The 12228-nt window shown below is 51.9% G+C and overlaps 4 protein-coding genes across 4 annotated transcripts; 2 read left to right on the forward strand and 2 right to left on the reverse strand.

Moving 5' to 3' along the window:
* Positions 1-656: 656 nt before the first annotated feature.
* Positions 657-2269, reverse strand: CABS01_05859 (CFEM domain-containing protein; the record flags this gene model as incomplete). Its single annotated transcript, XM_060539227.1, has 4 exons — positions 657-1182; positions 1240-1912; positions 1966-2101; positions 2156-2269. 4 exons carry the CDS (start codon positions 2267-2269, stop codon positions 657-659), a joined length of 1449 nt encoding a protein of 482 aa, XP_060404622.1.
* Positions 2270-4106: 1837 nt separating this feature from the next.
* On the forward strand, positions 4107-4795 carry CABS01_05860 (breast carcinoma amplified sequence 2; the record flags this gene model as incomplete). Its single annotated transcript, XM_060539228.1, has 2 exons — positions 4107-4143; positions 4206-4795. 2 exons carry the CDS (start codon positions 4107-4109, stop codon positions 4793-4795), a joined length of 627 nt encoding a protein of 208 aa, XP_060404623.1.
* Positions 4796-5099: 304 nt separating this feature from the next.
* CABS01_05861 (cAMP-dependent protein kinase regulatory subunit) lies at positions 5100-6340 on the reverse strand (the record flags this gene model as incomplete). Its single annotated transcript, XM_060539229.1, has 2 exons — positions 5100-5801; positions 5855-6340. 2 exons carry the CDS (start codon positions 6338-6340, stop codon positions 5100-5102), a joined length of 1188 nt encoding a protein of 395 aa, XP_060404624.1.
* A 3520-nt stretch (positions 6341-9860) lies between these two features.
* On the forward strand, positions 9861-11504 carry CABS01_05862 (LEM3 family/CDC50 family protein; the record flags this gene model as incomplete). Its single annotated transcript, XM_060539230.1, has 7 exons — positions 9861-9960; positions 10065-10101; positions 10169-10265; positions 10321-10714; positions 10770-11111; positions 11165-11327; positions 11390-11504. 7 exons carry the CDS (start codon positions 9861-9863, stop codon positions 11502-11504), a joined length of 1248 nt encoding a protein of 415 aa, XP_060404625.1.
* Positions 11505-12228: the final 724 nt, after the last annotated feature.

Raw genomic sequence — 12228 nt, forward strand, 5'->3', positions numbered from 1 at the left:
CTTCCAGGTAACGGCACGTGAAGTAGGCCCATCATGCCTGCGATCTGGGGGTGTGTTCGTATTCGTATATCGTATGAGTAGAAACGAGACTTGCGGCGGGACATGCGAGCTGCTAGAGTCCAGAAGCCTTTGAGGGCTGTTTGTGATTGAGTGAGTGGCTATCATGACATCGTTACAGACGAACAAAGCAGTGGGGAAATCGAGCTGCTTGCATCACCATAAACAACGCCTAGCCAATATCAAAGAGCGGATAGAGCGGCTTTGGTATTTCAAATGTTTCTTTTTTGGCCCTGCTATGCCCGGAGATACAGGATTTGTTATGTTACACAAAGGCACTTGCGTCCAAAACCGTCATATGGCACTTTTCCCTTCCGCTTAATGTCATCTGCTCATAAGCGCTCTCCCCTCTTTGTTTTCCTTTTCCGTTGATTTCGATATGGTACATACGTAACTGGGTATTAAATCTTGAAAACGAATAGCCCCAAATGACTCCTAACGCCTGCGCATTGTTTCTATCCGGAAAAAGACAAAGTAGAATATGTAATAAAGAGTCTTGCGTCGCTTGTTGAAGTGCCGCTAGCCATCAATTCTAGCCGTCTATATTCTATGCTTTTCCGGGTACCGTTCCCTATTCAAAGACCGATGCTAAGTTGTGCTTAGTGCTCGGGGGGACCAGACTGTTTCCGTCCAGGCGCGCCGTAATCCGAGACAGCGCTTGAGGTGTGCGAGATTGACGTTGATCGGTGGCTTTGTGAAAGGCTATTCTTGGCACTCCCAGACTCGAGATCTTGCATCGCGTAGAGGCTCGACGTGTCATGTGTCTCCAGCGCAAACTGCTTAGTGCAAACGATGCCTTTGCCGCCTCGCAGGGCTGATTGCAGCTCCGTGGTGGAGGAATCGCCGAGAGGACGAGACATGCGGTTCGTGCTTCGGCTCCCGTCCGCGGCGCTTGAGGGCGATTCCGCATACTTCTGAGTGTCGTAGCGCTTGGTGAGCATTCCAAAGAGTTTGGGGAAGGCCTTGATGAGAATGAGACGGATGGCCGGAAGACAACAACAAATGATGCCGGTGGGAACCTCGAGGCATGTCCAGAACGCAATGTCGAATTGATCCCATGTAGGGTTCAACGAACTCGCGAACCGGACAAGCGACTGAAGTCTCAGGATACTGACTATAGTGACGCTTGGTGATGTTAGAACAACGGCGAAATTGTCAGTTATGGATTCAGTGAGTACTCACAAAGTACCGACACAAAACATAAGGGTGACGGCTAGCTTCTTCCACCAGTGCAGGTTGAGAGTTCGGATTCGCGACAAAGGAAGATACAGCATCCATAGGTCTAGTAAGATGCTGATGATAGCGTTCGCCCATGGAACTGCATTAATGTTGATACAGGTGCCTTGTTGCTCGCCGTCCCACCTCGTCCAGTAGTAGTGGATAGGTGTACATTGGAAAATGCCAACCATGAGGAAGACGAAGGTGTTGACAGCATTGAAGGCAGCTGTACCCCAAAGCAGCTTTCCAAGTCCGGCGCGGTCGAAGATGCGCATGTAGAAGCACAGGATCGCCATCTTGACAATGCCCATCTGTACGAAGTACATTGGCTCTAGGATATAGAACCAATAACCGAAGCTTTCGATTTGATGTGGTGTGAGGGTCCAAATATCTTTACCAAGGCCGGCGGGGACAATTCCAACGAGGTTGATGATGAATGATGGAAGGACGGCCAGATAGGCGAGAAGAGTGAACATGTCATCGAGCCCGAGTTCTGCTGACGAGAAATACTTGTAAATCAAGCGTGCTGCAACCACGAAGGTGGTGAGTCCCAGCAGGACCCATGTAAGTCGGACATATTCCGCGCTGTGGTCTCGGACAGGTTTATCACAAGTGGTTTCGAACACAGCTTTGGCATCTTCTGATTGTTAGCATATGCCAGTCAGAGTCAAGAAGAAGGGCATGACTGACGAAGTGTGTCCTTGATATTGCATGCTCCGACTATACAGGTCTCCGTATCTGACTCGAACTTCGCATCGTTGCAGATACACGTCGTGTTCGTCAACCCGCATGGCGAGTCCTTGACGGCCGATAGAATGCAGGTGACCTAGAGCAAAGTTAGACGTTGACGGACCGAACTTAGGGACAAGAAAAACCGTACCGCGCATGTAGGTAGCTGGGCTACAGCATCCGTGATACTATTGACTTTCTGAGCTGCGGCCGTAATAGCTAGTAGCGCAGCTACCAAAAAGGCAAGAGACAGTGGAAACCTCATGATATCCGAGGTGAGACCGTTTTGTCGTCAAATAAAGTTCGAGAAAACCTTAGCAAGACCCTGGACCGTATCAATGGGGATATTTGCTTCTTAAAGAAGGAGCATTGGTATCACAAGGCCGTTTGTCACGTTTTTCTTCTTCTCCTCTAGCCACCGTCCGCAACAAAACAACAAACCACAAAAGGGGGCACCCAAGGCTGGCCTTGCCAGCGACATTTAAGGGTAGGCGACTTAATCCTTCGCAGTTCCCGAGTTGACCTCCTTTCAACAAACATGATGTGCCGCATGCGATAGTTCAGCCAGGAGCGCGCCACACTAGGCCAAGGAGGCGGCCGCCTCTTAGCCCTCTCACGTGGTGGAGACTTGATGAGAAGATGACGATCCAGGCTGGAATCGCGAACAGAGCGTACCCGGACCACTGCTTCCGGCAAGGCCGGTGACAGCCACTTTTCCATAGTCCGACGGGGGCGAGGCACGGATGGAACACCAAGGTCAAATAGCTTGGGATAGCGGACCACTGACGGGCGGACGACGTCTCGCGACTGTCGCCTCTTGGGTTGCTCCAGGCCCCCGGGTTGCATTCCGGATCACCATCCGCCATATCCGTCCTGCACGACTTACTGGTGACGGAATGGGAAAGCGCTTCGGTAACGACGAACGAAGAGCGATCAGAAATCAAGCGTCAAGACGATGACTTTTTTGGGTGGATCGAATCTAGGACGCGGGTGCATTTTCCAGCTGAAATGATTCGTCCCGTTCTTTTGGGTACTATGTGCCGATGGGAGAACCCACTGGAAACGTCAAATAGTTCTCGACAGGTGGAAATGCATTGCGATAGACTATGTGGAAGACGCTCATTCCGAGATTGCGAGAGATTGCTTAGGCCAATTTCCACGTGGAAGCCGTCTAGAAAGAATGAAGGCGTAATGAACGCTTCCATTCCGATGTCGTCGACGCCTCTGTGGTGTTTCTGGTGTTGTCATGTTTCTCGGATAAATGTGAGGCTTGCTGCTGTCAAAGAAAACAAGCAGTTTCATCAGGCAAGTGCAGATTTTTAGCACCTTGCGTCAGCCTTTTAGTAAGCCCAGCGCTGTTGAAGGAAAGGCCAGAAAGAAGAAAGGTCCCAGTGGGGCAAGGCAAGAAGCCATCGCCAACTAACGCCATGCCTGCACGTCAGGCCCCGCGTCGTCCCATCATGCATCTGCCAAGTTAATCGATGTCTTGCGTGCTCGCCTCTCATGGAACTGGAAAGTCGGGACGGATTGTGTAGAGCGAGTCCAGCCCAGGCACTCGGGGCAGCAGATGGCGGGTGGGGTTCCCAAAAGCCAGGGGACCTTTTCAGCCCGCTAGCGCTGAAGCGTCGCTAGTCGACTGCTGGAGAGGGCTGATATGCCTGCCGAGGCAATCTGGCTGCCCAAGCGTTGCGTCTGTGTGAGTGGACCTTTCGCAAGCTTCGCACCCCGGACCAATGATCGACGGCGGGATGGCCTGTGCGCTCGATCTCACAAAGCCAGATGTACGCACGGGCCCGTCTTTCTTGTAGCCAGTTTTATCCTCTTATCGGGCAGCTACGTAGTAAGGTAAGGTATCTGGGTATCCAATGTGCGTCAGTGCGTCAGTGCGTCAATGCGTCCATAGGTTCCAAATTTCTGAACCACGATCGCGGCAGCCTCGCGCCTGTTTGACACCGGCAAAGACACCTACCACTACGGAAATCGCCCATGCCATCAACTCTTCCGAACCCCTCCACCGGTAATACGGACCGCTTGACAGACCCGAATTTTTCTTTATTCTCGTTTTCCGTTTAGGAAGTCCTTGTTGGGGAAGCACTTACAAAATGTCTACGTTAAACGCCTTCCACGAGTCGTTGCCATGTACGTTTGTTATGCCAATCGCCTGCACCGCATATCCTCCGACTAACGAACTACGCCCGCAGATATTGATGACGAGCCCACACCAGCAGAGCGCGAAGCTGCCGAGTCTTTAATCCGAGCTGAACTATCCACCTTTTCACCGGCGCCTACGCCAAGCTACAAAGAACCCTCCTTCTCCCCCCTCGTCGAACTCGAGCTGGACCGTGTCGCCTCGAAACAGCCCCTTAAAGCCATTGATCTCGAGCGTTATCAAACACAAGAGCCTTTCCCCGACTCCGGGGCACCATCTACAGCAGAAGATCGTGTTCGCCTCGCCGATTCACTCCAGAAGGCCTACATTTCCTACGCCTACCTCGATACTCGTGCTCAAAATCTGAACCTGTTGGACAAATGGGGAAAGAACGCGTGGTTGATCGGCAATTGGGGACTCGAAAATGAGCTGAAAGGCTTCGAGCGTGACCTCGCCGAAACGAAGCGTCTCATTGACGTGCTGACCGTCGCCCGGAGACGCCAGCAGGAAGAAGTAGCAGCAGAGATGAAGGGGCTGGAGGAGAATTGGAAGAAGGGCGTTGGAAGGACGCTCGAAACTGAGATTGCAGTCGAACAATTGAGACGAGAAGTTCTAGAAGAAATGAGGGTAAGAGGCGGCTGAGACGCACCGCACTCTGCATAGATCGCAATGAGGCAGCCGCCGCAGCTGCACCAAACAAAAGACCAAGCCAATGATACCACCTGGAACAATTATTTTCACAAACGCCAAACGTCCATGCACTGTGGAAGAAATATAATCTTTACTAACAGGTATCTGAACGTCACTAGCCGTGTCTCTTAGGAAGCGAAGGTAGGGGGTTCCGCCTAACGCCGTTGTGAATCTTGACATTCACCCTCTTCAACCTTCCCAATGTCTGCCATCCAATCTTGGATCATACGCAAAATCAAACATCTTCAAGTTCCTCTCAGGCCGCTTGGAGCGGATCCATCTCCTCAACACCAGTCTTGACCTCCTCGTACTTTGTCCGTCTCATGATGCCTTCAACGGGACCAAGAAGTCTCTGGAAGGCGTTCTTGCCGAGACTCGCAACCTTGACATCCGTCGTCGCGACAATGCTAGCGGCGCGAGGGGCGTCGTTCAAAAGCGCCAGTTCACCAAAGAAATCTCCCTTGCTGTAATGCTTTACAGATTCCTTGACCCCGCCCTTGTAGGCATCGGCCTCGCCGCTCTCCAGAAGGAAGAACGCATGACCTGGGTCTCCCTCCTTGATGATGGTCTCTCCAGGGGCGTACTTCTGAGTCTCCAACGCGTCGGCAATCTTGGATCGCTCGTACGGCGTGAGGCTTTGCAGCAAAGGCACCTCTTCGAGGAAACTCTCGTACATCCGTCGCCGAGCGAATGTCGACTCCATGAGAATACGGCGGAACGTCAGGCGATCGAGCGCCCAAAGGGTGCATCCAGATTCGGCAGAGATGACAGTCGCAGCTCGGGGAGCGTTATACATCAAGGCCAGTTCACCAAATGAGCCCCCTGCCTGGATGGTACCGACTTTCTGACCCATGCCCTCGGGGCCAGGCTGCAAGGTACCGCTGCTGTTGACATATACGTCAAAAGACCCCTTCTCTACGACGTAGAAGAAGTCGCCCGCGTCACCTTGGCTAATAACCTGTGGCGGAGTGTTAGGAAGCTCCAAAGCATCATCATATCGACTGGACTTACTTTGATATCCTTGGCGGGAATGGGTTTCTCATTCAGCGCACCCAGAATTTGGCCGCTCTGTTCCTCATCCAGGTGGGAGAACAAGAAATTGCCCTCAATGGCAGTTTGCAAACGGCCCAACTGCTCCTTGGTCTTCTCGTGATAAGGGGGCGACCAATTGTCGTATGTGTCGGCACTAGGCTTGAGAGACTCAGCAGAGACCGAGGTTCGACGGCCAAAATTGTACTGGGCAGGGTAACTCTCGGGGTTCGGTGGGCTTCTCAGCGCAGAAGGCGCAGCGTCGTCTGCGGCATTACCGCCGAATGGGCCGTTGAAAGTCATTCCAGCATTCATACCGAAATTTGGTGATGTCGGAGAAGTAACACTATCATTCTCTTCCTCTTCGATTACACGGTGAATGGCATTGCCTCCTGCGGGAGGTCCATCGGTAGGTCCTCCGAAAGGGTTGGCGTTTGCCCCAAAAGGACTCTTGAACATGCCGGACATGGTTGCAGTATAGCTACTTGTACAAGGATGGATGTTTTCGTTTCGAGACTATAGACCGTCACGAATCGCCTGTTGGAAGGTGTTCGATCGGCGCAGCGTTCAAGGACGTTGACAGCGAGTAGTTTGGTAGAGAGCCGTATGCGAACTATTTGCGTTCAGATCAGCTTCGGCCCACGACGTACAGACAGTAGTGTGAGGAATGTTGGAGGGTTGCCAGGTTCTCTGAGGACTTCGGGCTGGATGGTGAATAAAAGAATGTTGTGAAATTGGTGGGGTCGTTGAGCAGGATGCAAAGAAGCACCTAATGCTTCGTCCCCGCGTTCAGGCTGCACCAATCAAGCTGGACACCGCTGGCCAACGACTGCGTAGGGTACAGGCAAGGACATGAAATGAGGCGGATCGTGTTCAACAGGCTGGACGAGCTCTGACGTAGTGGGGTGGCAAGATTTCGAATAGATACCACGTAAACAACGGAAGGAGAGATGGGATAAGATGAATACCAGGGAACGCTCAAGTTGGAGATCAAGAGTCCGGTGCCGATAACAACAAGGTTGCGAAAAGCAGAAGCTTTTGAAGCGAGACGACAAGCAAGGGAAGGTCGGTGTTTGATGGGCTTAGCCTTGACAATTGGGCTGGGGCTGCGCGTGGCAATAAATGAACGGGAGCTATTACTTACCACAGCGGGAGGAGCTAGCTAGTGGGTGATGATAATCTGGGCGGGGAGCTCGCTAGCTTTCGTGATATTGGCCACCGACTAATGAGGTAGGAGGATACTGTCAACCGTATACTAGAGCGAAGAATTGGCAGGACCGGGAAGGAGATTTGTTGATAGCTCAGACGCGGATGAAGATCCCCGAGAGCAATACGTGAGAGAAAGGAGAAGGAGGAAGGGAGGGTCGCTGGTCAACTTCGTGCGGTGAAGCAACCAAGGGTACGGTAAGGTCGAGATCGTGAATGCCGCTAGCTAAGAAATAGGACAGACGAAGGGCGAAGCAAGTGGCCGATTGCTCTCGTGCTGTCGTCCGGTTTCGAGGTTTGGCCACGAGGATAGCGTTCGCTTGTTTGTTCGTTCAGGTCGAGGGAAGCGGAAGGAGGCGACGTGATGAGAGCACGAAATGAAGAATGGCAGAAGTGGAAAAGGCCAAGGGAAGGGAAGCTTTTTGGGTTCGGTTTAGGGACGTGGATTGCTCTGGGATGGGGGGAAGAAGGTGGGGGGGTTGAGAAGCAGGAGGCACGGAGGGCCTTTGACGCATCGCTGCTTCCAGTCAAACAACAGCAGCAAAGAAGCAGGTGCTCCCCTCCTTCCCTCCTTCCATTGCTCCTCAATGTCCCCATCTCCTTCCACAAGGTGACGGTGAGGTCCTAGCTTTTGAGGGGCCCTGCTGCCCCGGTTGACCAGTCATGACCGTCGAAGAGTTCTAGAAGGCGCACAGATCAACTTGTGGCCGGCTGCCGCTTGCCTTCCCTGCAGCCCGAAGTGTCCGGGCTTCACCTTCCAAGCCGCTTCGGTTGCGATTCTGTGCAGCTCTCAGCGACACCTCTGACTGGCCCAACTTGCAAATCAATCCAGGCTTGCCAGGCATCCCAGGACACCTTGCCTTCTTTCATTCCATTGCCTCCTTGCTTCCTTGCCTCAGATGATATCCAGGCCGGTACGTACTCTCCCACTGAGGCATCTTGGATCCCCTGGTTTCGGCCATGTCATCATGGGGACGGCCTCCCGTGGAATTTCAGGGCGCTTTCAGTGGGACTACCCCGTCCGCCCGCAATTGCCCCTCACCAAGCCTCTCCTGCCAGTGGCTCCTTCATTCGATAGCCCGCTGATCAAAGCCGGTACAACCCTTTTAGGGGTACGGGCAAGGGGGAACGATCCCTTTCCCAGCCAAAGTTGTGGGAGCTGCTTGGTCTCAGGATGCACTTTCTAAACGACGCCTCAGCCTGCCGCTTTCACCAGGCCGCATTGTCGAATCTTTTTCGGACAGCCAAGTCTCGCCTACAGCTGAATCCTTGATGCTTTACGACGGCCCATGTTTGTTTGCGAAATCATCATTTCAAGCGATGGCCTATTAGGTGTGATATAAGACAGAGTCAATTTGGGATGTTCTGTGACTTGTTCTAGAAACACTGGAAACTACGCTGAAGCATCTTTCATGGTTTGGTGAGCAGTTACTTGCAACTCTTTCATCAAAGTCCATGTCCCTTGGCCGTGGTAAGTGTTCCTTGGCGAGACTCCCCTTCAAAGCTCTTGATGGCTAATACTTACAATTGGATTAGGTGCTCTTCCAACGTAAGCGTTCTACAACTACATTCTATATCAGCTACCGTCTGGTATACGAGGGGCGAGAAATATGATGCATAACTAATTATACCAAAAACAACCTGGCGGCCATATGATGAACATATTCCGTAAGCTGAGACAACGATGAAAAGTGAAGACCAAGCGTACGACAGACAGCCAGGGACCAAAAGTAACAAAAGTACTATGACAGAGTTCTAGCTAGGGCCGGCGGAAGAATCGGGACTACTCATCTTCTACAATTCAAGACACACCAATAAGACGACATCGCCCTTCGTACCGGAAGAGAATCCCGAACAGCATTGTCATTTGAAGCCAGGAAGAGGAGGAGACGCTCGAGTGTCCGAGATGTGGGGCTGGGCGAAGAATGGAGATGAATGTAGGAATATGGGTCATTAACCTTGTGCAAAAATTCAGTAATCCGATATGGTGTAGTGGCCAACATGATGCCCTCTCATTGTAGATGAGAGGTTAGGCATAGCCCCGAGTTCGATTCTCGGTTTCGGAACATTTTGCTTTTTTTGGTGGGTGCACAACAAACAGCTGAATTATAGCAAAATTTTGTTTAAATGTGAAGCCCCGTAAATTGTTTCTTGGTTCACTCAGAGTAGAAGTACTTTGCACTATCTCTTGACGTGCGTGTGCCACTCTGACTATCTTTCTCAAGGTACGAGTTCGCGCCTCTGTATGCCTAAGTTAGACAAGCAATTACTGAATGTCACTGAGAAGCACTACAGTGGGGCTTTGGATCTTTCTTTACGAGTGCTCCATTCTTAGAAACCTTTTCGGAGTTGAATTGGACAGGTGCTCACCAAATAACTACAAAGAGCAATCATATCTTGTGGTACCAAAAAACTTATATTTGTTCGAGGCATCTTTGATGTCTATTGTTCCCTCCGACTGACTGGCTGCGTCCATTGTCCCACGTCTGCGCATGTACAGAGGACTGCACAGGGGTACTGCGTACAGTGCATTATCTGTAGGGGCCCAATGAACGACTGAACGGCGGCTGCCAGTGCTCCGTGTTGACGAGGAAGTGGATTGCTCAGCCACAACGCTAGACCCAATATACGCACCCAATGCCAAGCCACAATTACGCTGACTTCCGGCTCTCCTGTCTGTCCGGGCAAGCGCATTCTGGTTTGGACTTCCTTGACAGCAACCGATCGCCAACATCACCAACATCAATCGCGCACATACCTTCTGAGTGCACGATTGCCCAAGATGCCCGATCCATCACCTGGCGTCAACCACGCCGACTCCATCGAATCGCAACATGACACTGGAAAGAAGGAAGACAAGAAGAAGAGCCGCCGCCCAGCGAGTATGTGGAAGCCCCGGAAGGAAGCCAACCTCCCTTCGGCAATCGCGGAATCGCTGGGAAACGATGAAATGAAGATCATGCTACTGACACATGCTTTTGAACAGACACGGCATTCAGACAACAACGGTTGAAGGCATGGCAGTAAGTTTAGCAACAGCTCTTTGGAGACGACTAGTCGCAAAGGAATCTCAGTGGCTGACTGCTACAGGCCGATTTTGACGCCCAAGACTGTCCTCCCTCTCTTCTTCACGATCGGAATCATATTTGCTCCGATCGGTGGACTCTTGCTCTACGCGAGCGCGAAGGTAAGCATAGTCTTAATACACCAAAAAAGCCCTTGCTAAAACGCGCGCTTCAAAGGTGAAGGAAATTCGCATCGACTACACAAACTGCCTCACCGAAGCGACCTCGACTCTCGGTGAAATGGACTCGAAATACATCAGCACTGCGTTTAAGAGCGACGACCAGACGAAGAATGCCGAGTGGGCTGTGACAACCGTTGATGTCACCGACGGACCGATTACGTACGAGGCGAAGCAATGCAGAATTCAATTCAGAATTCCTGAGGATATGGGACCACCTGTCCTGTTCTATTACCACCTGACGAATTTCTACCAGAACCACAGACGTTATGTCGCTTCCTTTTACGACAAGCAGCTCAAGGGAAATGCCGAGTCCGCAAGCAACGTGAACAGCTCTTCCTGTGAGCCCCTGGAGTGGGATTCGGATGCCCTGAAGCCGTACTATCCTTGTGGTGAGTCTTTATGCAGTCTACTGGCTCATTAGATCACATATTCACATAGCAACAGGTCTGATTGCGAACTCCATGTTCAACGATACGTTTACTTCGCCCCGCATGCTCCAAGAGGACTCGATATACCCGATGAAGAACAACTCGGGTATCGCCTGGGCGTCCGACGCTGATCTTTATGGGGAAACCAAGTACGACCCAGCTGATGTCGTGCCACCGCCAAACTGGAGAGTCCGGTACCCCAACTACACCACTGAGCACCCTCCGCCAAACATCGCCGAGTGGCAGGCCTTCCAGGTTTGGATGAGGACTGCTGGGTTGCCAACTTTCAGCAAGCTCTACCAGCGCAACGACGACGAGACGATGAAGGCCGGGACGTACGAGGTCAACATCACCGATAGTAAGTATCTATTCAACAACCCGACTCATTGTTCAGTACTTACCTAGACACAGATTTCCCAACCACTGAGTACAAGGGAAGCAAGTCCATCGTTATCACCACGCGAACGATCATGGGTGGCAGAAACCCTTTCCTGGGTATCGCCTACATAGTAGTCGGCGGCATGTGCATCCTTCTAGGTGTGATCTTCACTGTTACCCATCTCATCAAGCCGAGGTAAGCAAGCCACGCTGCAGTCCCAAGCCCCTTCAAAACCTCGATACTGATAACCCACCTAGAAAGCTTGGTGACCACACCTACCTCTCCTGGAACAACGCCCCTGGCTCCAAGCCGGGTGCCGGTCCCAGCTCGGCAATGGCTTCAGGTCGCGAAGTACGACCCGGCGAAGCCTAGAAGGCCCGCGATGAGTCGCTGCGCCCTCTTCGTGCGCGTGCAGCATCTGACTCAACCGAACCTTCTGTGACATCGACGAGACTGGCATACAGTGTGACGGCATCGTCGTCAGCTGGGGGCCAACGCATCGTTTCCCCCCTGTCGCATTTGTGAGGCTGGGCAAGCTGACGCAGCATTGATTTGGAAGGCTAGCATCGCGGCGTTTTTGTACGGAATGACATGAAATTGTACGAGTAACGGGGGCCTCGACTGAACAAGGGAAACCCCGCCCTTCAAAGCATCTCCCGCTGCCGAGGAGTGGATCAGGAAGGGGGACTTTTGTTTATGGTATTCTTTACCGGCTGGTCAAGGACGCGCATTGTTTATTCTGCTTTCTCCTTTCATGAACTTTTTGGGGTTTCGACCCTGCATGATGAGCTTTTTTTTCAGACCCCCTCAAAAAGGGAGGGCGAGGTAGGCAACCAGCAGAAACCAAAAACGTTCCTTAGCTTACCGAGGGAATCTGGAGTTCGAGGCTTAAGGGTCAGGTAGACCATCAAATTATTCTTTCGATGCATGATTAAATCAGTTTCATTTGGGAAATTCGTGCTCATCTATTGCACTGCGTCGCTGCTCGAGGTCAATAAGCGATATCAGAGAGAATTAAAGGATACCCTCGCTGGACTTCATGATGCAATCACAAGGTAGGAATGGACCGAACATATCCATCCGGGAATCATCATGG

The sequence above is a fragment of the Colletotrichum abscissum genome (assembly GCF_030869225.1).
Source record: "Colletotrichum abscissum strain IMI 504890 chromosome Unknown Scaffold_12.1, whole genome shotgun sequence".
Classification (NCBI taxonomy): domain Eukaryota; kingdom Fungi; phylum Ascomycota; class Sordariomycetes; order Glomerellales; family Glomerellaceae; genus Colletotrichum; species Colletotrichum abscissum.